The 27,472-nt window shown below is 31.5% G+C and overlaps 3 protein-coding genes across 3 annotated transcripts; 2 read left to right on the top strand and 1 right to left on the bottom strand.

Moving 5' to 3' along the window:
- Nucleotides 1-1,084: 1,084 nt before the first annotated feature.
- On the top strand, nucleotides 1,085-2,933 carry TRIADDRAFT_56767 (uncharacterized protein; the record flags this gene model as incomplete). The annotated part of the gene is made up of 4 exons (XM_002112998.1): nucleotides 1,085-1,753; nucleotides 1,890-2,065; nucleotides 2,188-2,320; nucleotides 2,544-2,933. 4 exons carry the CDS (start codon nucleotides 1,085-1,087, stop codon nucleotides 2,931-2,933), a joined length of 1,368 nt encoding a protein of 455 aa, XP_002113034.1.
- A 4,770-nt stretch (nucleotides 2,934-7,703) lies between these two features.
- Nucleotides 7,704-21,836, top strand: TRIADDRAFT_50333 (uncharacterized protein; the record flags this gene model as incomplete). Its single annotated transcript, XM_002112997.1, has 13 exons — nucleotides 7,704-7,815; nucleotides 12,050-12,204; nucleotides 18,835-18,870; nucleotides 19,374-19,505; nucleotides 19,669-19,749; nucleotides 20,017-20,120; nucleotides 20,199-20,324; nucleotides 20,460-20,514; nucleotides 21,056-21,152; nucleotides 21,287-21,335; nucleotides 21,405-21,462; nucleotides 21,608-21,677; nucleotides 21,790-21,836. 13 exons carry the CDS (start codon nucleotides 7,704-7,706, stop codon nucleotides 21,834-21,836), a joined length of 1,122 nt encoding a protein of 373 aa, XP_002113033.1.
- A 727-nt stretch (nucleotides 21,837-22,563) lies between these two features.
- TRIADDRAFT_56765 (uncharacterized protein) lies at nucleotides 22,564-26,725 on the bottom strand (the record flags this gene model as incomplete). Its single annotated transcript, XM_002112555.1, has 19 exons — nucleotides 22,564-22,666; nucleotides 22,825-22,958; nucleotides 23,130-23,228; nucleotides 23,372-23,437; nucleotides 23,517-23,592; nucleotides 23,709-23,800; nucleotides 23,911-24,052; nucleotides 24,257-24,331; nucleotides 24,465-24,544; nucleotides 24,644-24,760; nucleotides 24,824-24,887; nucleotides 24,968-25,122; nucleotides 25,227-25,340; nucleotides 25,441-25,600; nucleotides 25,747-25,908; nucleotides 26,125-26,150; nucleotides 26,273-26,365; nucleotides 26,440-26,489; nucleotides 26,629-26,725. 19 exons carry the CDS (start codon nucleotides 26,723-26,725, stop codon nucleotides 22,564-22,566), a joined length of 1,905 nt encoding a protein of 634 aa, XP_002112591.1.
- Between the last annotated feature and the right edge of the window lie 747 nt (nucleotides 26,726-27,472).

The following is a 27,472-nucleotide window of genomic DNA, read 5'->3' as shown; positions in this document are numbered from 1 at the left end:
TTCGACAGCAATAACGTTTCTGTATACTTTGATAAGTAGAGTCTTAGACTAATAATAGAGTCATCAAGAAATAAGGAATATATGTGCACTACAATAAATAATAGGGAAAATTAATGATATACCCTTCTTTAAATTTTGCATTTAAGGTAATGCCCCTAATTTTGCCCCAATTTAATGATTTGCCCTTAAACCGATCTACGCATGCTCATACCATACGGACTGTACTGTATGTACTGTATTCTGCTGGCAAAAATTACTGTCATACAAATCAAATGATACCAAATTTGTCTAATAAGGAAGGACTTGAAATTATAATTTCAAACAGTGGGAAATACTTATGAGACACCGTGTACAGTAATTTTTGGTACTGTTAATTAAGGTGAAATAATAAAAGTATGGTACAAATACAGTAGTGTACTCAGAAAAAAATTCGTAACATGATGAAATGAGAATGAAACCAATAATAAATGTTCCTGTATATATCCAACGATTAAAAAAAAACAAGTAAAAGTTGCTAATACTATCTCTACGCAGTAGGCCTAGTTATGAACAGCGTTGTACAGTAGTGTAGATCCATCGAACTGAATTAATATTTTTGGTACACTTAGCTGAAACTGTCCTACTGGTGTATTATGCCCTTAAGAATATGTCTAGTTAAAAAAAAAAAAGGTAAATACGACAAATCCAGTTTCAGCTAAGTGAACCAAAAATACTAATTTAGATGGTTAGCTGTACGGTGCAGTCTCCATGACCTCAATAGCATAGTACAGCATAGTAAGTACAGTACTGTAATTCGCACTACTCATACTACGGTCTCTTGCCTTATTGAGTCTATACTAAATATAGAGTACAGGGATTATTAATTAGGCATTAAAGAATGCGTGACAATTTCTATCCCGCGCTGATCGGCAGAAAATTGATTGCAATTAATGCACATAATCCAACTGTCCTTCAACCACATCAAATATCCTCCATGTTAACTATTGATGACACGGAAATAAAGCTGTAGCTTGCAAAGCATCTGCTAGGTATAATTTACAATCAAGTCCATCCATTATACTACAATAATCATCACCTTGCCATGATGTTACTTACATTATCTCACAATCTTGCAACAAGTAAGCTGTATCATCGGATCAAAAATTATTCTAGCCCAAAGATTATACTATCATGGATATGTAATATTCGCTATTGCACAGTCCCTAAGATTCAATATCCTTTCAAGCCTAATAGCAAAGTTGAGCAGAGTAATATTGATGATCCCTTACAGTTTACCCGTCCTATCTGTATCACCTTACCAAAGCAAAAGAGTCATAATGGAGACGTTACGTATACCGATGAGGAGAATAAGCTAGCAAGTGTGACAACAATCTTAAAAAATTCCATGTCGTATGGTGATTATATACGAATACAAAAATGGAAGCAGAAAGCACAGTTGCAATTAGGTCATTTGGAGTATCATAAGACATCTACAACAACTAATGTCTCGGTAGACGAAGAAGAAAAGGTGGCTACTGCTAAGCTTGATAAGTTGAAAGATAAGGAGTACGGAGGTAGTAATTGGGCAGAGCTTGTTGAGCAAACTCACCTATTAACAACAACGCGTTTGGATGTCTTGGAGAATGAGATGGGAGAACAAGGCTTGCCTGCAGAATTAACACCTGAACAAGAGAAGCTAGTCCAGTCATTAGGAAAAAATGAACTTCGAAAATACGTTGATCTAATTCGTAAACGTGGCCACTCATTACATGAAGTAAAATACTAAAAACTAAATTATTTACAATCGTTATAGATCTGTTTGCATAATTTGGGTTTAAATAGTTAAGCAAGTACAATTAGTACATACACGACTATGGTGTTAATTTTAGTTCTTTCATTTGTCTATCTAGTTAATCAGAGATTACCTGAGTGATAAAGAGTTGATAGACTATTTTAAGACAACAGAATACTGGCATAGTGTATCTCATGTACTCGATGAAGTCACACAAGTCCACGCCTTGGAAAGTTGTGTTTGGCATAGTAATCTAGGTTATGCGGGTACGGTGGACGCTGTAGCACAATTTAGGTAACGTAAATAATAAAAATAGCACGTCTTGCTTGGTGTTAATGATTACTACTACATAAATAAAGCTATTGAAATTAATATTAAGTTCTATTCCACTGGTTACAACTGTATGTTATTGATAGAGGTGAAACATGCGTTTTCGATTGGAAAACATCTAAGAACCCTAAACTTTCCATTTTCGATTGTTATGATTATCCATACCAAGCAGTTGCATATGCAGGTGCCATAAACCAAGACTTTAATTACCCTTTTCAGGTAAACTTAAAATACTTTTCGAATACATGCTAGTATCTACAGTATGGCTCATTCGCTCTCGATAGTTACAAATTGGTTGTCAAATGCCCAATATAATGAGCAACTTGTAAGATTTTTAGTAATCTTATTGTAGGATAATTAACGTCTAAATTTTAATAAGTGAATAATTTGAGTCTTACAAATACCTAAGTAAATGTACTAACTAAGCAAATTCTGTGTGTAGGTCGATTCAGTAGCTATCGTTATTGTTTACAACGATGGTCAGCCTGCAACAGTGATCCGCATTACAGCAGATGATTGTCAACTAATTTGGGAACACTGGCTAATCCGATTACAGATGTATAAACTCAATTGTCAGTTAAAGCAGTTATCTAATGATAGGGTTAATTATTTTTCTGATAATTATTGGCATCGGAAAGCGCTTAAAGAAAATAAAATCGAAATCAAAGTGATGGATTTATCAGGTTCTGGAGACCGCGTGCAAGAAACAAATTCGTCATCGCAATTGCTATCAGAAATAAGAATACTTCAAGGCAAACTGGATGAAAATAAGGCTAAGATCAAAGAGCGATTTCGAGTTTCAAAGCCGCGTAGAAGACCAAAACTGCAATAAATTATCAACTAGTAACTTTTCCACCATTTAGCTGTTGCGTTAAGAATCTGGAAACTAACTATAAGAAAGAAATGATGCTGGAAATGTTTATATTATCATCTTAATATTTGTATAGTGTTTTTCCTTAATTACTGACTGAAGTTAAGGTTATGGCAGAACTGTTGCTGACTCATAAACGTGACTATCGCTTAATTCTTCTATTCGTGATATACGTATTACGTATCATAAATTGAAGTTTAGCATTATATTTTAATTTCTATTAGGAAAAATAAGTATTCCTCATCTCTTAAAATTCTTACCAATTTAATAATTTAAGTATCCAACTTCTAGGTAAAAATATTTAAATGCGTGGTAATGATCAGTGATGGCGAACAGCGTAAAATTGGCCGCTATTATTGTTAATATCAGTGTACTATGCTTAGTGCTTGCTTATTTTACTGTATTATCAAAATTTGCTATTTAAAGTATTATTTGTATACGTAAACATTAATGTAAACATCTCATAATTTTATATCCTCACTGTGTTGCTTAGGATTTAGAGAATCAGTGTTACGATATGGCTTAGCATGTAATAGCTTGCATGAAGACTTTTTCCTGATACGGAGACAATTGCTCACTGTAAACTACTGCTTTAAAAGTTTTATAAATTTCATCATATGCTTTATTCAAGATTTATGTATCTAAATAATAAAGAAAAATTTCTAGGTATGATATGCTGAAGTCAACCAATTTCATTTAGACATGGAACCTGATGCCATTATGCTATATTTCTTAGGAAATACTCGTATATCATAAAATAGATGAAGTTGAACCAACTGATTAGTTCCGTTTGTAAAGTAGGAAACAAGATGCTTATACTTCCAGTAATATCTGGGATATTGTCTTTCTTTCTCTAATTTTGTTAAGACTAGAATCCATTGGGTTCTTAAATCAAGATATCGGTACCGTAACTGATCTACGTGCCTTGTAACCTAGACTAACGAACAACTCAGAAGGTGCTCATACTGTTACATGATAGAATTAAACGCTCGTACGATTACAATTGGCACTGCTCTAATTTACTCATCGTCAATTTATCGAATATAACAGAATAACAGATCAACATTTACGTACAATGGTCCTTGCCGTCAGCACTAGTATTCTATGGTGCAGTTTATTGACTTCTAGTAGCCTTTCCAAGGATAGAAACGTTTGCTGTTGTTCATACAGAAACATGATTACTTTATAGTAAATGAAATAGGTTTTGACTAAGTTAAATTATATAGAACTAAAATAGTTAATTTGTCATCGTATATTGACTTATATATTAGTATCGAACTTCTGTGAATCAATTGAATTCTGGCGAAGTAAAAAATTTGAATATGACTTTTCTTAACACCAATTCAATATACGACGCTGTGCACGTTAATGAAGAGATTAATCAACAAATTTAAAAAGTGCTTAGTAAGCAATAGCATAAATAAGATTTCTATAAAATACCACGGGTCAATTGATGGCGATACTACTGTAACCTAAGGTAAATACTCTTAAACTTTATGAAGTAGCTATCATTACCTCTATTTTGACTTGAAATACTCTATATCATTGCCAGCAATGATGTATTATATTTAGTATACCTATTTATTCAGTAAAAGCAAATTTCTTAAAGAGGATTAAAGTCAAGCTAAACTAAAATTATTAATTTTTTATGTTTGAAAGATCTAAAATCGGCATCAAGTGATACCTATTTAATATAGTAATACACCAGTTTGTACACATCAAAATCAATGCTAAATTTTTATGATGTAGCTCAAATGTTTTCTTTTACACCGCCCTCAATTATTTGACCTGTTTGTTTTTATTAAATACATGCACAAACTATGGCCTTGCTGCACACTCTTCCTGAATTCTATTGGCTATAATTATATTATTGCAGCTATAGAAATACGTATACACGAAACATTCTTTAACATATTTAAATGGCCTTAATTACAAGACCCAATGTTAAAAATAATATCTAAATCTGAATATTTCATAGATAAATTCATCGAATTAGCTCATTCTAATAAACAGTTTATCTGATGAATAGTTTTATAAAGAGATATATTACTAAAAGTGGCGTCTAAATCTGAATTTTTATACAGAGCTACATCTTAGTAGTTCATTCTATAACCTGTATCTGATAAATAGCTTAATAACAAGAACTATTACAAAAAAATATCGTCAAATCTTCATATTTTATCGAGCGACGCATCTACAAGGTCGGTAACTAAAAATTTCGTCAAAATCTAAATATTTTAATAAGTACTACAACCAATCAGCCTACACTAAGAAATTTGTATCTGATAAACACTTAAATCACAAGATCTATGGCTATAAACTATCATTTGGATATTTTGTCGAGTTACACATCCAATTAGTTCATTCCAATAAATGATTCCGAAGAACAATTTAATAAAATGATTTGTTACTAAAAATATCGTGTAAATCTAAATATTCTATCGGGCGATACATGCAATTGGCTTATCCTAATGAAAGATATATCCGAAAACAGTTTAATGGCGAGATCTATTGCTAAAAACAATGTTTAAATATTTTATCACATAATGCCCCTAGTCAGCTCAATCTGCTAATGAATATCCTCAGGTCATAACATCATTTAAAATAGGATTAGATCGAGGCTGATTCTGCTTTAATAATTATTTTTATGCAGCACTTTGATGGACATCAGCTAACGCAGCTCGAAGTACTATCTCTGTCGATGCATATTCACTTCAATGCTGAATTTCCATGGCATAACATTGGCTAAGATGGATATCCTCAGGGCAAGACGTCATTTAAACCAGGATTGGATCGAGGCTGATTCTGCTCTAATAATTAATTACAAAATTACTGTTATGCTGCATTTCAATAGCAATTAACTGACATAGCCCAAAGCTTTATCTCTGTTTACGTATCTTTCTTCGATGTTGAATTTCTATAGCATAACCTTTAAGTATGTATATGCCGTGTACGCTGCCGTCCAGTAATGGACGAATTGGCTCTGATGTCCAAATAGGCAATACATGACCAATACAACTACTCTATCCGTAGTCCTTCTATTTATAGTTATGCAGATACAAATAAAATCATTTAAGATACATAAAGTAATATATATTGTCATAGGGTTCCACAGCGAGGTCTATATCAAAATTATGACTAGGACCGAATAATGTATTGAGCAATCGAATTTCTCAGCCCATTCTAAAACACTATCCTCAGGCATTGCTTGCAGTTGCTATAGTAACATCGTAGACTAATGAGTTCTATTTGTATAAGAGATATTGACAACGAATCAAGCAAGTTTAAATGGCTCGTCTTCGTATATTATTTTACAAGTCCATTCTTTGCAAACCTGCCGAGTTTATTTATGTCATGATAGGCTTCTTCTATTGACTCTGCCTTAGTCAGTTATGGGCAGTCATGAAATATTTCATGCTAACATGAATTTACCGACAGTATTTCTAACTAACTATTGTGGAAGGATTGCGCAGGACCGGACAATAGATCGGCAATTATGAGTTAATACCCAATTGTAGCCGTTATTGGCTTGATTGTAGATAGAGTATGCAATTATCCATTTTCTATCCATTGACAGATACATCCCAGAGTAATAGGTAATTTCTATGCAATAAAGACCATAACGCTTGCTATTAAATCCACTATCCAATCGGTTCAATTGGTTGTATAAATAGCTTGTCTGAGGGCCTGTTCTCTTACCCATGAACAATACGTCAACGCTAGAACGATTGAGCTGAAAAGCAGCCCAAAGAAGGAGAGAAATAAAAGATCAATGCACTCGATCGATAGCTATGTATGTATAATTTACTTGATTTAGAAAGAACATTTTCTTCTTAGATAGTTTTGAATCAATTAAGATATTGATTAAGCGTTCTTTTCAAACAATTTATTAGCTCTATATGATAGGCAGTCGAAGTAAATATTGTTAATTTATTGTAAATTGACTTTTTTTTCTCCTAATAATATTCCTTAATCATATTAAAGCGTTCTCGAATTTGAATATTTATATTTTAAAACGACGGATGAATCGATATTATAAGTAAAGATTCTCCAATATATTTATATTGCCTGATGATTAAGCTTAAATTATTGGTGTTCCTTGCAGTTGAAACTATTTTAAGAAGTCATCCAAGTAAAGAAAAGATACCCAGCCATTGATATTAATATTACTATCCAATCCAATAAAACAAGGATATCATTCATCCATCATTTCTCTTACAACTTAACATAGATTATTATTCTATTACTTTTTCAATCATTAGGTAAGTCTTGTATAAGTAAAGTTTGATTATTGAAATCTCTTGTAAAATACAAGTTAAAGCTTCAACGCGATAAAAATAAGAATTAATCACGGTAGCTCACTTTCTATCATACCATCAATTTTAGTATGGCCAGTATTCGAAGGGTTATGGATTTTTATTTTGTTCAAGAATCGAGTTGAAATTTTCAATTCTTTCTTGAAGTAATATATTGACATAAACTGTAATGGAAGCATTCTCAATGCTATCGCAAGTAGATCAATTAAACCATTGACTTAGTTTACCTCGAACTCGTCGAGCACTAATTTGTTTGATAAACTATTTCTAGTGCTAGTCATTATTTCTGCTATATTACAGCATTCACTGTATCCTCATTTAAAGACTAACTTTATATTCACGTTTTCATATTTCCTGCAATTAGGCCCTATCGATCTACTGATTGTAGACCGTTATTATCCTGTTTTTTATCACCATGTCTCTCAAAACTTTACCTCTACTGTTTATCAACCTTGGCGGTGAAATGGTGTACATTCTAGATCAACGCTTACGTGCGCAATCGATACCACAAGAGAAAGCAAGGAAAGGTAATGTAGAAAAGAATTGAACTATAATCTACAATTACCGGTAGAAGATGCTATACGAGAGAGTGAATATTTCCTATTTTAACTGCTGTCACCGTTAGCACATCCTTTATCATTTATCGATATTATTTCTTTCACAGTTACGATTTTAAACGACGACACTCTGTCATCATCTAGCTGATGTATAATGACTGAAATTTCATTTATTTGCAAATTCTTTTCTTAATTTTTTATTATTTTATGAATATTCTATGCTGAATTTGCAGAAAAACTCGTTAAACTTTCCAACTATGTATAAAATCAGAACTTGAGCAGATCCCACATTTAGACAATCTCAGAAATAGCATATGTAACTATAGAATCTATTTCGACTTGGAAATTGAATAATTCGTTAGCGTGCTACTGCAGAAATAAACTCTCGAAAACGATTCATTGATTTTACTATTTCAAATTATACTACGATTTCTACTTTATTTGTATATCAATTGATACTGAGCGATAAGTACGGTATGAATCCTTTATTCCATTCAATATACTTTTTAAAAAGTAAAATTTTCGCATACATTCAACTATGAGTCTATGCTTGCAGACATTGATCGGCTATTTTACTATTTCTGACCACATTAATCTTGATTAAGGCGCTAATAAAACGCCCATGATGGCTAGTTTAACAGTTTAGCAACTGCTCGTTGGCAGGTCGTGAACATCCGTCCACCCCGAAAAGGCTCATACAGTGTTTTCTTTAATTCAAGACCAATTTATTGTGTCTATTGGCAATAAGCAGTAAAAGTATAATAAAAACACGGTAGAATTTATGATACGCAGAAAAGATTTTACAGTAGTTGGCGTATGTTAGGGTAATGTAAGGGCTATGGATAAATGCAATTCAGGTATATGTTCTTCTTTTCATTCAAGTTTCATACTTATCAATTGAGCCACTCCAAGTGATTAAAATAAAATTCGTTACATTTTGTTAATCAGTCAAGCGCTAATAGTTTTTGTCATTCAATGCAATTCCTTCAACGTAAACGCAAATACTAGCTCCATTCTCACTTTATTTTAAAAATAGTTAGTTACTTTAAATCATAGTATACACCTACTAATTATAGAATGTTCTTTATTTTGATTCCTGCTGGATTCATGGGGCTGACTCTTATTGACCTTAATTGATGAGCTGTCTTTTAAAATTAACTAGAGTTGTTGATTGATCAGCAATACATCGTACAGGATAGAAAATAATTTACAAAAGTTTGAAACCTCTTTCATGGCGCGATCCTTGATAGGATTGGATCTTATTCCAGGATAGTCCATGATGACAAATCTTTCATGGCCAATCGATTCATGAATCGTTTCATTTTTCAAAAAATGTTTTAGTAATTGTTCTTTATTTTACCTGAGACCTTTCTATCCATCATTGAATCCTAATTAAAAGCGTCCAATAAAAACAACACGATTTTATTAATTAAGGAAGCAAAGTGTTAGACGTAAATTTCTATTGGCAACTTTCATGTTATACAGGAAAGTAATTGATGTCCACTGGATTCCCGTTCTACATGACTATCGATCTTATTGCAGTACAGAAGATGTTGTAAGAAATAGCAATATACCTGTGGTTATCTATGCCAATCAATAACTAATCGAAAATGATTTATCCAGGGATAATTTCTTTCGTTATTCAACTCAATTACCCTAATAAAGTTGATCTTTGGACACAGTCCAAGTTATATATATAGAATCAAAGAGATTATGCCTTACATGGAAAATGTATATATATATATATACTCGTATTACTGTAAATAGGAATGGATCCGTAACCTTTTAAATCGATTAATAACTATTCTAGACTGATTGATCAAAGGATGATTTTTTCTGCTATTAGCATGAACCTGTTTATGCCATTGCATAAAGTTGTAATATTAAAGCAAGAATAATTATTACTTTTGGTGCCTTCTACCAATAAATTACGTCAAATTGTAATTTATCTCCAAGGGGTGGGAGCGAAAGGGAGAGACATTATATAAAAATATCGACTGTTGTAATACCTTAATTTAGGTACAGTAGATTTACATAATACTTTTAGAATAAGAAAAAAACATGGATTGAATAATGATTGACTTTTCGTGTCGTGTTCCATGGCCACTTGCCGTCAATGTTTGCAAAATCTCCTCCTGAATTATTTATGTTGGATTAGATCTTATCAACGATCCAATTCTTCCTGTACTCTATTGGTAATGGATATAGAAATTGCGCACTTCTTGAGTTGCCATTTTTAATTCCCAAGAATAAAATGGGTCGAAATAGTTTACCCCTATGACTACTGCAGCTTATATTTTCTAATTGTCTTAGTCGGTAATGTAGCAACGTCGTTCAAGGCTTGAGATCGATATCAGTTCAAAATATTTTGCAACTTTTCGTCTATTTAATACTTAATACTGATATATATAGCGAACACGATATAATTTTCGTTATAGGAGGATTATCTTATTGAAGCACAGATTAAAGGGTAATATTTTGATCAGTACCGTACCAACCCAGCTGGACGACAAATGCAGAGGTTTATTATCATTTCTTCATTGACACCTAGGTTAAGTTTGTTTAAGGATTGATTCCTAACCCGTATTCTTATGAGTTTATAGTCTGATTTTAGCTAGTCGATGAATAAGCTGGTATATATGCATAATATTTACAATACACTTCGAACTGGATAGATTATCTATAAAATTAGATTGAAAATTTAATTTCTTCTTTCTTATATGATCTTAATTTAAATACAAGATATTAATTTTACTCTTAGTGTATAGAGAATTCCGATTAAACGTTTCATTCTCCATTTTATAAATCTCAAATTCAAATAGATGATGAATGAGCTCATATACGTATACCATGCATATTATAATTTCCCCAGTAGCGGATAGATGACCTTGATTGAGAGTAGGCTGAAAATTTCCTTCATCGATACATCGTCTAATTCAACTACATGCCATGACTTTTATTTGTAATACACCGGAAGTTTAACGTTTAATTCTTCATCTGTATAGCTCTCAAATTCAAATAAACGATGAATGAAATAATATACATATACCATGTATATTATGATTTCTCTTCTGTCGGATAGAATATCTTGTTTAATAATTTAATTAAGAGCAGACTAACAATTTGATTCCTTCATTGATGCATCATCTAATTCAACAATACGCTACGATTTTTATTCTTAACACATGAGAAATTCCGATTTAATGTTTAACCTTCATATATGTACTTCCTAAATTTAATTTAATGATGGATAAATTGATATACTTATACAACGTACATTATAATTTTTATAGTGGTGGATAAATTATCTCGTTTAAAAGTAGGTTGAAATTGAATTCCTTCATCGATATATCATCTAATTCAACTATACGCTAGAATTTCATTCATAATGCATGAAGCGTTCTGATTTAATGTTTGCTCTTCATTGGTGCAGTTCCTAAGTTCAACTGAATGATGAAGGGATTAATATACTTATATCATGCACATTGTAATTGCCGTAGCGGCGTGCAAATCATCCGGTTTAAGAGTAAATTGAAAATTGAATTCCATCATCAATACTTTGTCTAAATTCAACCATAAGATATGATTTTTATTCTTTGTGCATGGATAAATCGTATTTGATGACGAATTCTATTCTCAGTAGATCTCCTAATTTCGATTAAACGAATACTAGGTTAAAACTATAGCAGGCTCGATATTATCACTACTACTATATGAATTACTCAGCATAAGGATAATACGTGGAAAGTTTATTTTCCGTCGTTACATCGTCTGAATTAGAATGATTAAAGACTTTATTTTCTTATATAACAAAGATGGTTTCGTTAGTAGTAAAATCGACTCTGAGTATATTTAGGAATAAGCGGATTGTTTAATTTCTTCACCTTGTAATACATCAAAATATATTCTAAGAAATACATTAACAAAGAACGAAGGATCCTCATTTTTGATTGACGACATCCATGAAAATAATATCAATGTCTTAACATCCCCATATATCTATTTAACGAGCTAATAGCATATTTAATTACTCCTACAGGGTTCTAATAGGTTTATATTTTTTTAGCCTTTCATGCTAGCCATGTTAATTGCATTTTACTGTTTGAAGTAGGGAATTAAAATTGGTGTATTACCATTTTGATGCAAGAGAGCTCATCCGCTAAATATGTTTCTGTTTTTAATTCTTATTTCATGATGGCCATAGTAATGCACGATATTGTTGGTACCATGTTTAATAAGCGTTTTATGGAGGAATTATTTAAACCTCAAGAAATGTATTCCAAGAAAGCAATGAGAACAGTCTTTGATCGTCTAGCTCACGCTTCGATTATGCGATTAAACGCCGCAAGTATGGATAAGGTAAGTTGGAGTAAATCAATTAGATTAAATGGCTTGAATTCTCCATTTGATTAGTTTGACATTGCGAAGATAACTTATCCACTTAAAATTGTTTCGTTATAAGCTAGATATGATAGTTTTGTCATAGCAACATAATAGCGACTTTGATATTTCTTTGCTGTTTATCGGGGTTCTTCTCTTACATAGTTCTTGAGGCAACATCATAAAAATCGATCCTAATTTAGGATAAGCGTTAGTAGATTAGTTTTACTATAAAATTCTCAGTATTATGTTATTACTACCTTTATGAATTAGCTAATTAGAGAGCTAATTGGCCTAGTTTATCGACGAAAGTGATTGATTGCAATCATTTTCTATTGTAAATATCTCAAAAAATCGATGAAATACCTCTCCGAAACCTATTTCGTTCCTTCACAAAATGAAAAATGAGCATTAATATTACACGAATGCATTAGACCAATCCTATCCTAATTTACTGCAAGATTTATATTTTAGAATGCATACTACCTAACGTCACTCCATTTTTAAATTTATAATAAGCATATAATATTCGTTAAACATTTCTTACTTCATTTCTGAGCAGCATATTTCAATTATGTAGAAAGTTTTTTTTCCATAAGCTACTGTTAATAAGCAAAAAACTAAAAACCTGCGGTACTTTTCAGAGTTTGTGTAGTCGTTAAATTAATGGTGAAATCTTTTAGAAGATAGCATGAGCATTTTACATCAATGAAATATAAATTGACCAATTCAATTAATCTTTAGCAACTGTCAGTTGTCTTAGAGCGATGGACATAGTAGATATCTTAGTCAGGCAATTAGTGTCCCATTGCCATCAATAGACCAAGGATACTGGAATCATGCATTGCGGTGAATTGTAAAGCTGAAATGTTTCATTGAAGTAAAATAAAGATTCCATAGAAAAATATATGATGTTTTCTCCGGATTTATCAACAATTTCATATTAGAAATAGTTGATAAAGCAGGAGTGATATTATAGTATTGCATTTATTTAATATAAAATTAGACAAATTCATTTTGAAATTAAAAATTGGACCAGCCGCACCCATATTTTGAACCCATATTTAACCTTTACGTACGAGCTATTATAATGAGGTAGCCTACGTGAGAGCATTTTCTTTTTAATTTATGACGTAAAAGTTGATTTATCCATCGTTATTTCTTGGCTTATTTGTTACTAAGCGATTCTACCCATAAAACAATAAAATTTCTCATGGATTGGCGTTCAAAAACGTTATACTAAACGTAGGAAAGAAAGGACATTAGCCTCAATTATTTCGCCATTGTTGTTGTCATCGTCACGTTTACCATTTCGATAGAATATTCTAACGATCTTATTAAATTCTATCTCATGCAGTAAATATAATACTGATCGGAAAAGAATTTTCTATCTTCCCTCGGTTGTACATTAGGAAGTACAAGACATAGGCTATCCATGACCATTAATATTAGGAAATAATAGTAGCCGATCATTAATATTTATCTCTTATTTTCCCATTTTAACTTGTTATAAAATTGTTCCTAAGCTCATGGATACAGTACTGCAGCACCAACAATTAAGGGCTAGAAAATATATTTAACATTAGATTAAGAAAAGGAGCAATCATTATGAGTTATTATGAAAGGCTATCAACAACGCCAATATTGCAACAGAATTTAACTCTGATTCTGATTTAAACTACCACATAAAATATCTCAACTTACAGAGCCAACACTAACTATGAAGGTTAAACGAACGGCGCCACAGTAACAATCGAACTGATCTCTTATTTTTATTTAAACTAGCATACTGTATACCATATCTTCAATTCGTAGAGACAGTGTCAACTAGCAATAAATAGAAAATAGCCTCTCGATACATCAAGTAATAGTGCAAGCAACATGAGCAATGGCGAGAGAACATTCATAATACCAGCTTAGCCATAGAATTTTTATATCTTCCATGCTCTATTGATGAAGTATACAGTGTACACGCATAATCTATCCTAAGTTCTTAGATGAGATACTAATTATGTTAGCAACAATTAGAAATACAGTACCAGTAAATCAAGAAATGACACAATCGAAATCAATCTCTATAGAAGATGATGAAGGATGTCGTCGCTCCTATCTTGTCTTCATAAAATAATACTTTTAATTTTCCCTGTAGGGTGCTTGCTAGGTCGAGTGGCATAATTATACAAAGTAGCAAACTACGTTATAAAGTCATCAAAACATTACTAATTTTACAAACTGCTAACCAATCATTTTATAAAAAAACCGTGCCAATGTTATGAAGTTACTAAGAAGTTAATGTTTAATTTATGGAATAACTTTTCAAAGATTATTTCACAAACGTTCTTAGCTACTTTATATATAATCAAGTTGATAGTTATTTTATAAAAAAACAAGTCGGACTGGCTTACTTTATGAAATAACTAACTCAGCAAACTTGACTAAGCGTTGTCATCCTTATAAAAAAGTTGTCAGCCTAAACTCGATTAGAATCATCATTCTATTTGGTTTAACAACAGATTAAGTAGGAATCACAATCAATATTGGTAAATAAATTGAAATTTCTTCCATTTTTATCTATAAATATGCCATTTGCTTCAGCCAATTCAACCCACGTAAAGCAAACACATAAAATCTCATCGCTTTTATTATAGGTATTAATTAACCAGTTGCTATCGATAAAGCGATCAAATCGTTTTCTATTAGCTCTAGAGGAAATTACTCGACCATACAGAAAGAATATCATGACTACTATATTAGGTTATACATCTAAATATTTTATTTGCTTGCCGATTTATTTTTGAAGTCAGTTAAATGGAAGGAGTTTTTCAACAGCTTTGAAACGCTAGAATCGTTTAGAGCTTCCTAATTTCACTTACTCCAAGCATTGCTTATTTGGCTACTAAGCTACAAATCGGTTTAATGGTGAAAGATTATTTAATAGTTTTTAAAATTAATGTATTCATCAAATCGACAAGCATCGATCATTTATCCTGAATAGCATAATACGATGATTGAGTTCTATCCTACTAACATTTTAAGTTGAATTTTTTCAAGTCTTGCGAGATTTGTGTAAATTCTCATTCTGAACTCATTCATTCAATGATGATGATGCTATAACATTTTTCAAGAGTAAGGGTTAGACGGAATTTTAAAACCATTAAATAATTATGCCATTTCTATATCGGATATAGATAAAGTAGATTGCAATTACTGTATACAGTATTAAAGATGTCGTTGGACAAGATATGAGATCAAGATCGTCTTAATTGAAATTTTCATTCTCCTCTTCCCTCATGATATTGGGCTAGCATTGACAATTTAATAGGATAATACCAAAAATTAAAAATTTTTTTAGAAAGATAAACAAGATATAAAGAAACTATTTAGAACTTATGATGACTGTTTTATAATATAATTCATAAGGACTACCAACAATAGTAAAGATAAGATTACCATAACTGCTTTAAAATATCAGTTTAATTCTTGCTATAATAGCTCTTTTTCCTATGTATAAGTTCAACAAGGCGTTATATAATCATTTTTACAATGGCACCAAGAATAAATTAATTTCCTTTCAACTGATATTATTGACAAATTGATAGACTATGTTAGCAGTCATGAAAAGGTAAAACCTTGCTTTAACATCAACAAGACTGACTTAATATAATTTTAATTCTATTCCATTGATTAACCAGTAACTACAAAAAATGGCTTTATCTTAAAATTAGTTGATCTTCCTTGATCGGAAATGAAATCTTGTTAAGAAATGTACAATTTTATTACGCAATTAATGTACTGAAAAACTTCTTGTCCATCGATGGATCATTCCTATTAATTAATCAACAACGGGAATAATAATTTTATTTCAAAATTAGTTTATCATCTTCAATCGGAAATGAAATCTTGTAACAAATGTGCAAGTTTCTTATAAGGTTAATGTATTAAATAACTTCTTGTTGATCAATAAATCATTTCTTTTGATTGATCAACAACAAGGGAAATAATTCCATCTTAAAGCTAGTTGATCTTCTTTTATCATAAATGAAATCTTATTAGAGAAGTGCAAATTGATTAAAACGTTTGGTGTTCTGAAGAAATTCCTATTAATCAGCAAATCACTCTTATTAATTGATCAAGAGCAAGAAAAATAATCCCGTCTGCAAACCATTTGATCTTCCTTAATTAGGAATGAAATCTTGCTAAAAAAGTACAAGACTATTAAAATATTTAGCATCCTGATAAATTTTATGCTGGCAAACGAATTATTTCTATTAGTTTATGAACTACAAGAAAAAATTTCCATTTGCAAATTAGTCAAATTTCGTTGATCGAAAATAAATCTAGTCAGAAAGTGCAAGTTTGTTGCACGATTAATGCGCTGAGTAACTTTTTGCTGATGATCGATAGATCATTCGTATTGATTGATCAACTCTAAGGAAAATCATTCCATCTCAAAAACTAGTTGATCTTCCTTCATTCAAGAAATCTGGTTGGAAATGTACTTGTTTATTAAAATTATATAGAGTACTGAAGAAGTTCCTGTTGGCAAACGAATCATCCTTATTAGTTTATCAATAATAAGGGAAATATTTCCATCTTTAAATTATTCGATTTTCTTTGATTAAAAATAAAATCTGGCATCAGAATGACACGTTCATCAATGCATTTAGCTCCCGGAATAAATTCGGTTGATGAATTAATCATTAAAGAGTCTATTCCAATCTATAGCTATATAGTTATAGTCGACAGTTGTTTTTTTCATCTCTTAAACTTTAATTGATTACAGTTTTTGTTATACTTTACTGGAAAGGTATTATTTATTCTAAGAACATAATATTTATGGTAAGTTATTTCTCTTTCCTAATTTTGATCGATTAGTTTCATATCGTAACAAGTCTAGACCAGTAGAGAAAGTCAGAATACAATCGATAGATGATAATGATGAATCTTCTCATTCCGTCATGAGCTAATCATAATCAACTAAAAGGGAGATATCCGTTTTAGATATCCGTTTTAGTAATTGGAAATGACGGAAATAATAGCTATCATTGATGATTGAGATCACTAATGATATAAACTAAAAGAAAAAGCTACTGCACATGAGCTCATCCGGGTCGTATTATCCTTGAATATTCATGAAATCAGTTAACACCAATAACAACTTAAGATTCTACCCGTATTGTCTATACTCCATCCAACTATAACGCTAGACTTCTTAAGTGGATAAAATTGACATATAATTTCCACATACGAGCATTCATATCCTAAATTTTATTCTCTATTGTATGTAATTGAGACGGTAGATATAACTGATTAAATCGATTACATCTGAAACGAATGCTATCTACATTCTTTCTAGATAACATTATTTATCTCTATCGATAATATTATAGTTTCTCTATTATTTCAGCTATTCGTTAGACGTTATTGACTACATTTTTTCTAGATAACATTGTGTATAGCTATCGATAATGTTATACTTTCTCTACTATTTTAGCTACTCAGTAGATATTTATGGCATTCTAGGATAACCGTATTCATAGTCTTGATAACGTTATACTTTCTCTATTATTTCAGCGATTTATTAGACTTTCTTTATAACATTTTAATACACAATAAGTACATTAAATCTCTTAGACTACGGTGCATTTCACAAATGTGAAAATCCATAAAAGTATCTGATGATTTAATCGAATCAGTGAAATTAGTCCAACTAGTGTTACCTAGAGACCATTAGAGACTTTAGTGTTACCAACCAATAACCTCATCCGTAGCTTGTAAATAAGAATGTCATTTCCTGCTATTTTCAGCCTGATATAGGATAGTTTTTTATCAGATGGTAAAAATAATAAATTTTTGTATTACAGGTATTAATTGTCTGCTTTTAAATATATATATGAATAGAAAAAAGACCACCTCAAATCAAGCCTATCCTTTCTATATTATGGATAGATAATACCGTTTATAATCACTGACATTATTCCTTTCCCGGTGTTATTTTTCATTTAACGCATTGATACTGATGATTTCCTAACTACCAATAGTAGTAACCGATGGCAGTTTTATTCATAACTACTCATAATGTCAAACTATTTCGTAGCCGTAAATTTATTTTAATGACTAATATTTCCGTAAATACCCAAAATTTGGAATTATAATAGTGATAGTGAAACTAAATGTACCGCTTCCACCTTTTCCATTAGCAGTCAGTTCCAATTTTAATTCAACCTGCTCGTAATATTAAAGCCTTTCTTTGCTGTTTACGTCATTAGACAAAACGATATTAATCACACTGTGATCTTAAATAATAAGTCAAGAAACATTCCTCATAATAAAAATCGAGTCAATCAAGTGGCAGCATACGAAAGTATAATGATTGAAAGTACCCTTTTCAATGACATAGTCGAGGATACTACCTTCTCTACTTTATATTCAAGACTGAATTAGCAGTGAAATTACTGTCGTGGACTTTATTTTAAATTTATGATACGGATCACTTCAGCCAGGGTATCCATGACAAAAATGACAATTTATGCTGTAGCTTTTAAGAGTCTGTCTTTCGGTTATTTGATTTTGTCGATATATTAAAATGGATTCATTTAATTTCTTTAGCTTTACGATTTGATGACAATGGCATTCAAGTACCAGGTAAGAAAATAAATGCATTCGCTTTTTGGTATTCCATAAATTATAACTACAGGTTGAATAATAACGGATTCAATACGTGAATCTTGCTAGTCCACGAGGAATTACGATTCTTATAGATGCTACTCAACTTGAACATTCCTAGATTGAATATCTTGTAGTTTATGTTAGTCGTTTTATCTTAAACTTGAATTGTCTAATTTTAAGAGGAATAGAATTTAGATTAAATCAAATTTAAGTTCGCCCATACCTAAAATTTATTATCGCTGCCAGATACTCGAGCATATGTGGGATTCCATTTGTTTATGCTATACTACTAATCATTATTATAAAAATTTTTTTCAAATAAGTATATGGAAGCAAGCGATAGATGATTTTATAATCAGTACTAATATAAATATATATATAATTGAAAGCAGCTGTTATCCTCATAAGCTCTTTAGTAAACTTTATATGATACAAATAAATTACTCATAAACCATCTTTTGGTACTTTACTTTGGGTAGGTTTCACTTTGCCTAAGGCCAAGCGATGTTTTATTGGTTACACTCAATCATGTGGATGCAATAAAAGATTTTGTATCTGGTTCTACTAAGATTATCTTATTGATTGACCATGTTTATCATTTATTACACGAGGTAAGGATATAAAAGCTTAAAGGAGCTCATCATTTAAACTATGGGTATAATTCATAAAATTTTATGGTAGAGAATCGATGACGCTATGCTTCTCCACTATTTGCTAAAATTAGCCTCGAAATGCTAGGAAAATAATCGTTTCAAATCTATTTTTCTTCGTTAGCATTTCGCAAGTTTGTCGACCGGTCAATTTCAGTTAATTAGGCAAGCTCTACTTTCATTCTTTCAAGATATGCACATCAGGGTAAGAAGTAAATGAGAGTAAATGGAATCAAAGTTAAATTGTAAGCAAATAATTACGGTATGGAAAAGCTTTGTAGCATATCATAGCAATGCTGACAGTAGAGAATGTTCTCCTACTTTGGCTTTGATTAAAATAGAATGGCTTAAAAAGCAGAAATCAAGAATTGATTGCCTAGCCACTATTATCTCATTTCTGTTATGTTAAAAAAGATATAAAATGAAGAAATAGCGCAAATCAGTTTTATTTTATCTATATCATTCTACGTAGGTATCGATATTTTTAAAAGATAAAGTTCAAAATTCCAATGGTCGATTTTCTCTGCCCGTGGATAGTCCTATCCCTTATGGAACGGAAATGCCAGGAGTTATTCGGTAGATATAAAATCGACGATTAATTATTCTGTTCGTTACTATATATGATATATTAAAAGATATATTATCCTTCCTAAGGTTTTTTGCCAGTAATGAAGTAGTTAGAACTATCGAGTTTAAGACCAATACAAAATATAGAACTGTGTTAAAACCTGGATCATTTGAGAAAAGTGGTGAAAGAATTACCTTATTAGGCACCAATATGTAAGGACTTTTGCCTCATTTAATTGTTATTAATCCATTTTATAGTAGATTGAAAGAATAAAATCAACTTTATTCAATTAAGGGCTAATTGAGTGGCTGTATCTTTACTAATCTCCTCTTTCCTTTAATCTATAGGTATAATGTGGATAGAAACGTCGAAACGAGTAGCGTATCCCAGTCGCAATCACAGGTACGGCTAGCTGGACAGATAGATGAATAATAACTCTAAATATGATATTTAATACGATTGGATGTAAATTAACTGAAGTTATTTAAGTACTGTATTACCGTAATAATATTCAAAAGTATCTTTCGTTCTAAATACTAAAATCCCACTATAAATTAGGATAATTTATGATTTATGCATGAAAATATGACGGTGGCATCTTAGGCAGGGAGGGCTAGTCCTATCTAATTTACTAAAGTGCTAGTAGACGCAGCTATAGAAATTAATTTAATGGGATACTAATAGCTTGAACCCACAAATATTCCGACATTAAGGAAATGCTTTAGTGAGGTATTTTTAAATTGAAATTGTATTGTTCCGTTGCATGGTTTCTTCCCTCTTATTAAAAATAAACTCTCGCGCGATATTTTTACAATACTCAAGATTCAATCATGCCCATAAACAAAGACTTGCGTCTACAATTCATCGATTCTTCCGTCACGATTAGAAATTATGATCCAAGAATTTATATTGCAAATTAATTATATAAATTTAATTATGATAGGATGGGGCATCTGGAAATGCACCTAACCCATTAGCCAAAGAAGAATTAAATCTCCTTGCTCATTTAGTCGGCAAAGATGAAAAGAAAGCAAAAGATGGTATATTTACAATAAATCATATCATTTATTTTTAATTACAGTCGAAATCATTCTACTACCGCTGTAGTGTAACAGTCGATTTCTTACTGTGTATAACGCTAATGAAAGCACTACCCATCCGTTCTATTCTACAGTTTCAGCGTTTAGGCTCAATTTATTCAGTACTGACAAAGAAGAAGAAATGTAAGTACAAATCAGAGTACATAAATATCAAAACAGAAATCAACAATATTCGAACTTTTTTTAACTCAGTGCTGCAGAAAAGACAATATACCGACCTGATCGTGTAATTAATATCGACGCGAGCAAGGTAGCGTATTCTACAGTCATCATTTTGTAAATATCAATTCCTAGCAAAACTTACAATTGATCAAGGCGATCATAAATTTAATTGTCTAATAAGTGGCAATTATGTCTTAAACTATTGGTTTCATAATTACATAATGGATATGTAGAAAAAAGCAAGTGACGAATTGTCGAGAATTATGGATGATTTCACTATAACCAGCAATAATTCAGCTACAGGTATCAATCACATAATAAAATCAGCTACTTACTATAGCACTATAGCAATAGCTGTATGCTATAGTTATAAATATATACTAACAACATTTTCTACTTCAACATTTCCATTCAGCTACAGAAAAAGGTGATGATCTGTTAGCACTAATGGACAGTGCCTAGTCAAGCAAGATATATGAGAGCATAATATCACCAGCTATAGGTCCAAGTGTAATGTTGTTGCGTTAATTTAGACCTACAAAATAGCTCTGTACATGTATTTTCGCAAACTTATTGTCTATTTCCTAAATTTTTCATGGTAGCAATGGCATTTTGAGACGCCTTTTACGATAGAAATTGCAGTTATTAATTTAATTTAAATTGAAAAAATAATATCTTGACGTAAAGTGAATGAAACAAAGGCATTAATAACTATGTTGTAGACGGGCAACTTTGTATGCACTAAGATTGAAGCTAATCATGAATCTGTAGATCAACATCAGTCACAATCTGCAATTGTATAGTAGCAGTAGATAGGAAAATGCTCAGATTGAAATTTCTTTAAGAAATTATTGCTGGAAAAAATTCGCGATTAAACGTATTAGTCGTCAGCGATTTAGTTCAAAATTACAAGCATATAAAATAGTACAGCACAATGAATTATATGGGCATATTCCATTCATAGCACAATCCATAGTGCAATCATCGTTTTGGAAACGGTGTCGGACATTGAGTAATGCTATTTAAACTAGGTAAATCTATTTGGCCATTACCATTGTCTACAATCATAATATAGAATATAACATTACATTTACCAGTAGATAGTTAATAGTTATAACTCTCTGTGTAGAGAATTAATGGCTTTAAAGATAAAAAAATTATTGTAAAATTACCAACTATAACCGAATAGCTAGCCAATCCAAGTCAATCGAGATATATAGTTACTCTTCCTTTTAGAATACTTAATAAATCCTAAAAATTGAAGCTCCGATACGGCTCTCATGAATCTCATCCTGCAGTGGCAGTAAATAATTTTAAAATGTGTTAAAAAAGAACACGCATCTTTACTGCAGCGGTCTTGATCCTGGTAGTATATTTGGAATATACCCACACAAAATTGACGACAAATATATGAAATCTTTTTCATTTAAGGATAATTAATATAGCATACTGTAACTCTTGTTCGTATTCTTGGTTTTGCTCTTGATATTGTTGTTTGTTTGTACGCTTATCTTTACGATTCAGTTTTGTATTACCATTGCACAATGTCTTACTATCAACAAATTTTGCTTCATGAATAAATTCCTACAACAATCAAGAATTAAGCAGTACTTGTTATTTGTAGTAGGACATTAAAAATAAAAACAAAGTGCAGTACTACATAGATATGATGAATTAAAATAGCTATATATGCTTATCACTGACTTGAGAGTGATGCAGTAATATGCAAAACGAAATCTCTATAGCGCACTCTACCTGCATCCAATCCTCTAAATTAACAAGTTTTTTCTTGTCTTCTAATGTCTGATACGCAACACAGATATCGGGAGTTTGCTCGTAATCTTTTGTCTCATTCTATTTTGAAAGTTAGCAATACAACAAAAATACGATAAGAAATAATTCTATGCAGTAATTTAATTCATCAGCAGTTATCATAACTGTAATTTTTTTCGTGGGAATAGCTATAAATTCAGTCGAAACGATAATTTTAATATTACCTTAAGGTAAGACGAAAAATCTGTTAATGCTTTCTGGATTGACATACGCGGCGATGCAGTCACATGCTATAATATTACCCCAAAAATAAAGAAAGCAAGATAAATACATACACACGGATCGACATGATCAATTAATTCCATAAACCTGCTTCAGCACCGATACTGATTCATAGTAACAAACTTCGTATAATGGCACTTCAGATGGACACTTTGCATATTTCCTAAGAGCCCATAGCTTAAAGTTGTACTTATTGACATGCAGATTATATACATAGCTCACAGTTATAATCTCATGAGTAATTAACAAGTAAGAAGTTGCATTTTACGATTTACTCACTTAAATAGTTCTGTTAGTTTTTCTACAATTTCGCTACGGCAATTCTCAAAGCGTGTTGGTCTTTTCTTACGTTTTGATAGCTGCCTAAGACGCTAAAATATATATTACGGTTAGATACATAAATAATGACGTTATTAACTTGGCTATATGTGGCATAAGGTTGACAGAACAAAGATGATGATAAGCTAAAATAGTCATTTACTTCTTGCAACTTGAAACGATCTATTTTCTGATTTTGATCAGTTTCGTTATCATCGTCATTATCCGCGAATTCTTCATCTCCTGCTGATCCGTCTAATAAAAATTCGTATTTGTCATATTCAAATAGAGCAAAATTATTCTTACTATACTGATCAAACGAAGTTAATCATAAAATAATAATTAAAGCTTTTGACTACAACCGTATGTCATACCGGCTAGTGTACGAAGTTTGGTTAGCAGATTTGTTAGTGTATTCAGGATTTCGCTTAACTGATTGTTATTTCTTCAAAAACAACTCAATGAAGTTAATTTCAACAGCGTGCTCATTTTACTACAGTTACCTATACCTATTAACAGCGTATTCTTCGATGGCCTGGATACATGATGTGAGAAATGATATTAGCTCTTCACTACATGTAGATCTAACAGCCAATCATAATTACATAATATTGTCATTAGGCTGAAAATGCTATTTAGCAAATACAAGAATAGAGATTCAAAGTTTTAAGTAACAATTTTATAACAGCTGTAAAATAAATTAAGAGATAAACTTACCCTAACAATTTCATGGAATCCTTAAAATCCTGTTCTTCAGTAATGTTGGATTGTATGCAACGCAGATAAACTTCGATTGTCTTTAAGGAATATCATAATACAAAATTTCATGAAATTTGAGGAAAACATAGCTAATATTTTTACAACAGGTCAAGTTAGCCTGAAAACTGTCCACTTACCAGTTTCCCCAAAGGATTCTTGGGCAGAATACGCGTGACATTATCCAAACATTGAAGCATCGGGAAAAATAACTGATGATATTGTTCAAGGCCGATTAAAAGCTCCATAATTTTGTCCTAGTTCGATAGTAACAACATCTTACGATTCGATCACTCCGGGGTAATTGAAATTCATATAACCTTTAACAGTTTATCTTCCAGTATGAGTTTTTTCTGTTCCTTAGGTGGTAATCCGTCAACATACCTTCAAAATTAAGCAAGGTTACCAGAATAGCATTAGCTAACATGACATGATAAAGATAATGCCGCATCTACAATCAATACTTTCGAAATGATGGCAACATTCTAACTAATTCCAGCTGTTCATGAGATAATGCTTTAATCTGCTGTTTAAGAGTTATAACAATGGCTTGGTTTGGCTGACTTGGCATAGATAGTATACTTAATTCGTTCGAATAGTAATGGTCCATCATGGCGTACTGAAAGTTTACATAAAAATTAGGCTACGATTACTATAAAAGGGCAACTGTTTATTAGTCATCAAACAATTAACGGTAGACGTAGTATGTAGTAATTGAGTTACCTTTAATCCACTCATGAAACCAGAAACCGAGAAATCATGGCAGAAAAAGTTGTCGACTAGTAGACTTAATGGTCTAAATCCAAGTTTAAAGCGATGATTAGGCGTTAATAGAACCTATAAATCCAAATAAATGTTTTAATCATATATGATTATTTGTGATTCCTATCAGTAAGTTTATCCTATTGAAAAAGATTAATACGGTATGTCATATAACCTTTGATAACACATTCTCCAAGTAAACTTTTGTTGGATAGGACTTGAATAATTTAATTTCAACAAGCGATGTTCCAGAATAAGTCAGAGATTTATGCACAGCAGATACCGTTGTTGCAATACCAAATACAAAGGCCAAAGGAAGTTTACATGTATAATAACTGTTTGAAAAGAAAAAATTATTAACTGCATTCGATAATAATGGAAATTTGTAACTTAAAATAGCTAAAATTACAGTTGATTATCAACTAATTTCAATTTAGTATATTCGAAATAAATAGAGTATACGATAATAAATGAGCTTTACCTGGAAATTTTAACAAAATCCAAAACGACCGCAGGCGAGAACGATTCAAAGTCTTCAAATATAATAATTATGGCAGGTTTTTCAATTTCAGCTAATGAGGATAGCGTTACGTAATAAAATAAAAATACCATATTTAAAAATTTGACATAAATTTCGGAAATGCTATAGCGATAGAAGGGTAAACATAGTCATATCAAGTATTCTAATTAAGTTAGAACAAACTTTGCTGGCTCTTTCGTTTCCTGCCTTTCTTAACGCTTCTGGAACTACTCCAATCATGATAATTTATAAATGAAAGCATAGAATAGAACTTTATCCTATCATATACGCAGAAGATTCAACATGTACGCTATAAAAGCACCAGTATTGACAATCTACCTTTTCTGTTTTTTCCTATGCAAAGCCTACAATAAAGTGCCATAAGGAAAGGATCATGTACGTGTAGTTAGTTATCATTTTACTCACGCAGTATACATGTCATCATCTTGGTAATGCAAAATAATCACTTTGCCTGTGACATACGTACTTCTATTACGCTATCGTACCAATCCGGTAATTCAAACATGCTATAACTTGTTGTATTGGTTATTTCCACTTCCGTTCCGGATACCTGATCATTCTATCAGATTGGCGAATATTACCGTATCATCTAATGCTAATAGTGTTTTTATATTGGCAATATTGGGTGCTTACCATGTTCTCTTTCATTTGCCCCATAAAGCTCTTGACTAGTTTTTCTACAGCTATAGCGAATAATAAATGTTAGAGCCACTCTTCAATGAGAATTATGATATACCAATATGTAGTCATACTCTTCATTTCCTAAATTTTAAAGCAATACTTTTTGATTGTTAAACACCTTATTGGTAAACTGACACTAACTTATACAATCTCTTGAATTTAAGCGAGCAAACATAGGCGTTACAGTTTGTTGAATTTGGGTAGCCAAATGATCAAATAGGATAGCATTATCAGGCATGTTGACACCTTTGTATAAAAGTGTGATAACGATTTTGAAAGCTACTAGATTGAAAAGTATTATATATAATTCATATTTTCTCTACTTTTGGCACATTTTCTACCTGCGACAATAACAGCTGTAGGAATGAGTTTGGCCCAAATAGAAACATCGGTGTTATCATTTGCCAAATTGGTAGTGGCGGAATTAAGGTAAGCAATCAGCTCGGAAAAGATGTGGGCATTCATAGTTGACAATTCTGTCTAATTATTATTAGTAAGAATATATTAAAGTTAATAGTGTCGATCATTACTTTAAAAAGTAGTCCTAACTACAGGTAAAATGTATTTATTGCTGCTAAGGCTACAACATTAGTTTATGCATTTCAGTAGTCAACATAACAGTAGTAGACCTAAGGTAAGTCAATCGGGTTGAAAGAATGTAAATATGATGCTTGGTTGGTCATTCTATCCACTAATTAAGTAACATCACTCAAAGTTATTGGGTTTGGTCATATATTTCAGTATTGGTTATTGACTGTACAGCTCATAAAACTGTACACTGCATGCCAGGCTATTTATTGGTATCTACTTTCTGTAGTAAGAACGGTACAAACACAAGAGAAAAATATGATGAAAGCTCCTTGTTCGAAGTTGCATGGATTGATACCTGTGCTTCAGAATGAATCCGGTTTAAACATTCTGTATAGTATTGACGTCTTGCAGATCTTGTTTTTTCATTTTCTCCACGTAGCATAGGCCATAAAGT

This window comes from Trichoplax adhaerens, genomic scaffold (assembly GCF_000150275.1).
Source record: "Trichoplax adhaerens TRIADscaffold_5 genomic scaffold, whole genome shotgun sequence".
NCBI classification, from domain to species: Eukaryota; Metazoa; Placozoa; class Uniplacotomia; order Trichoplacea; family Trichoplacidae; genus Trichoplax; species Trichoplax adhaerens.
This window is presented reverse-complemented; position numbering and strand designations above follow the sequence as displayed.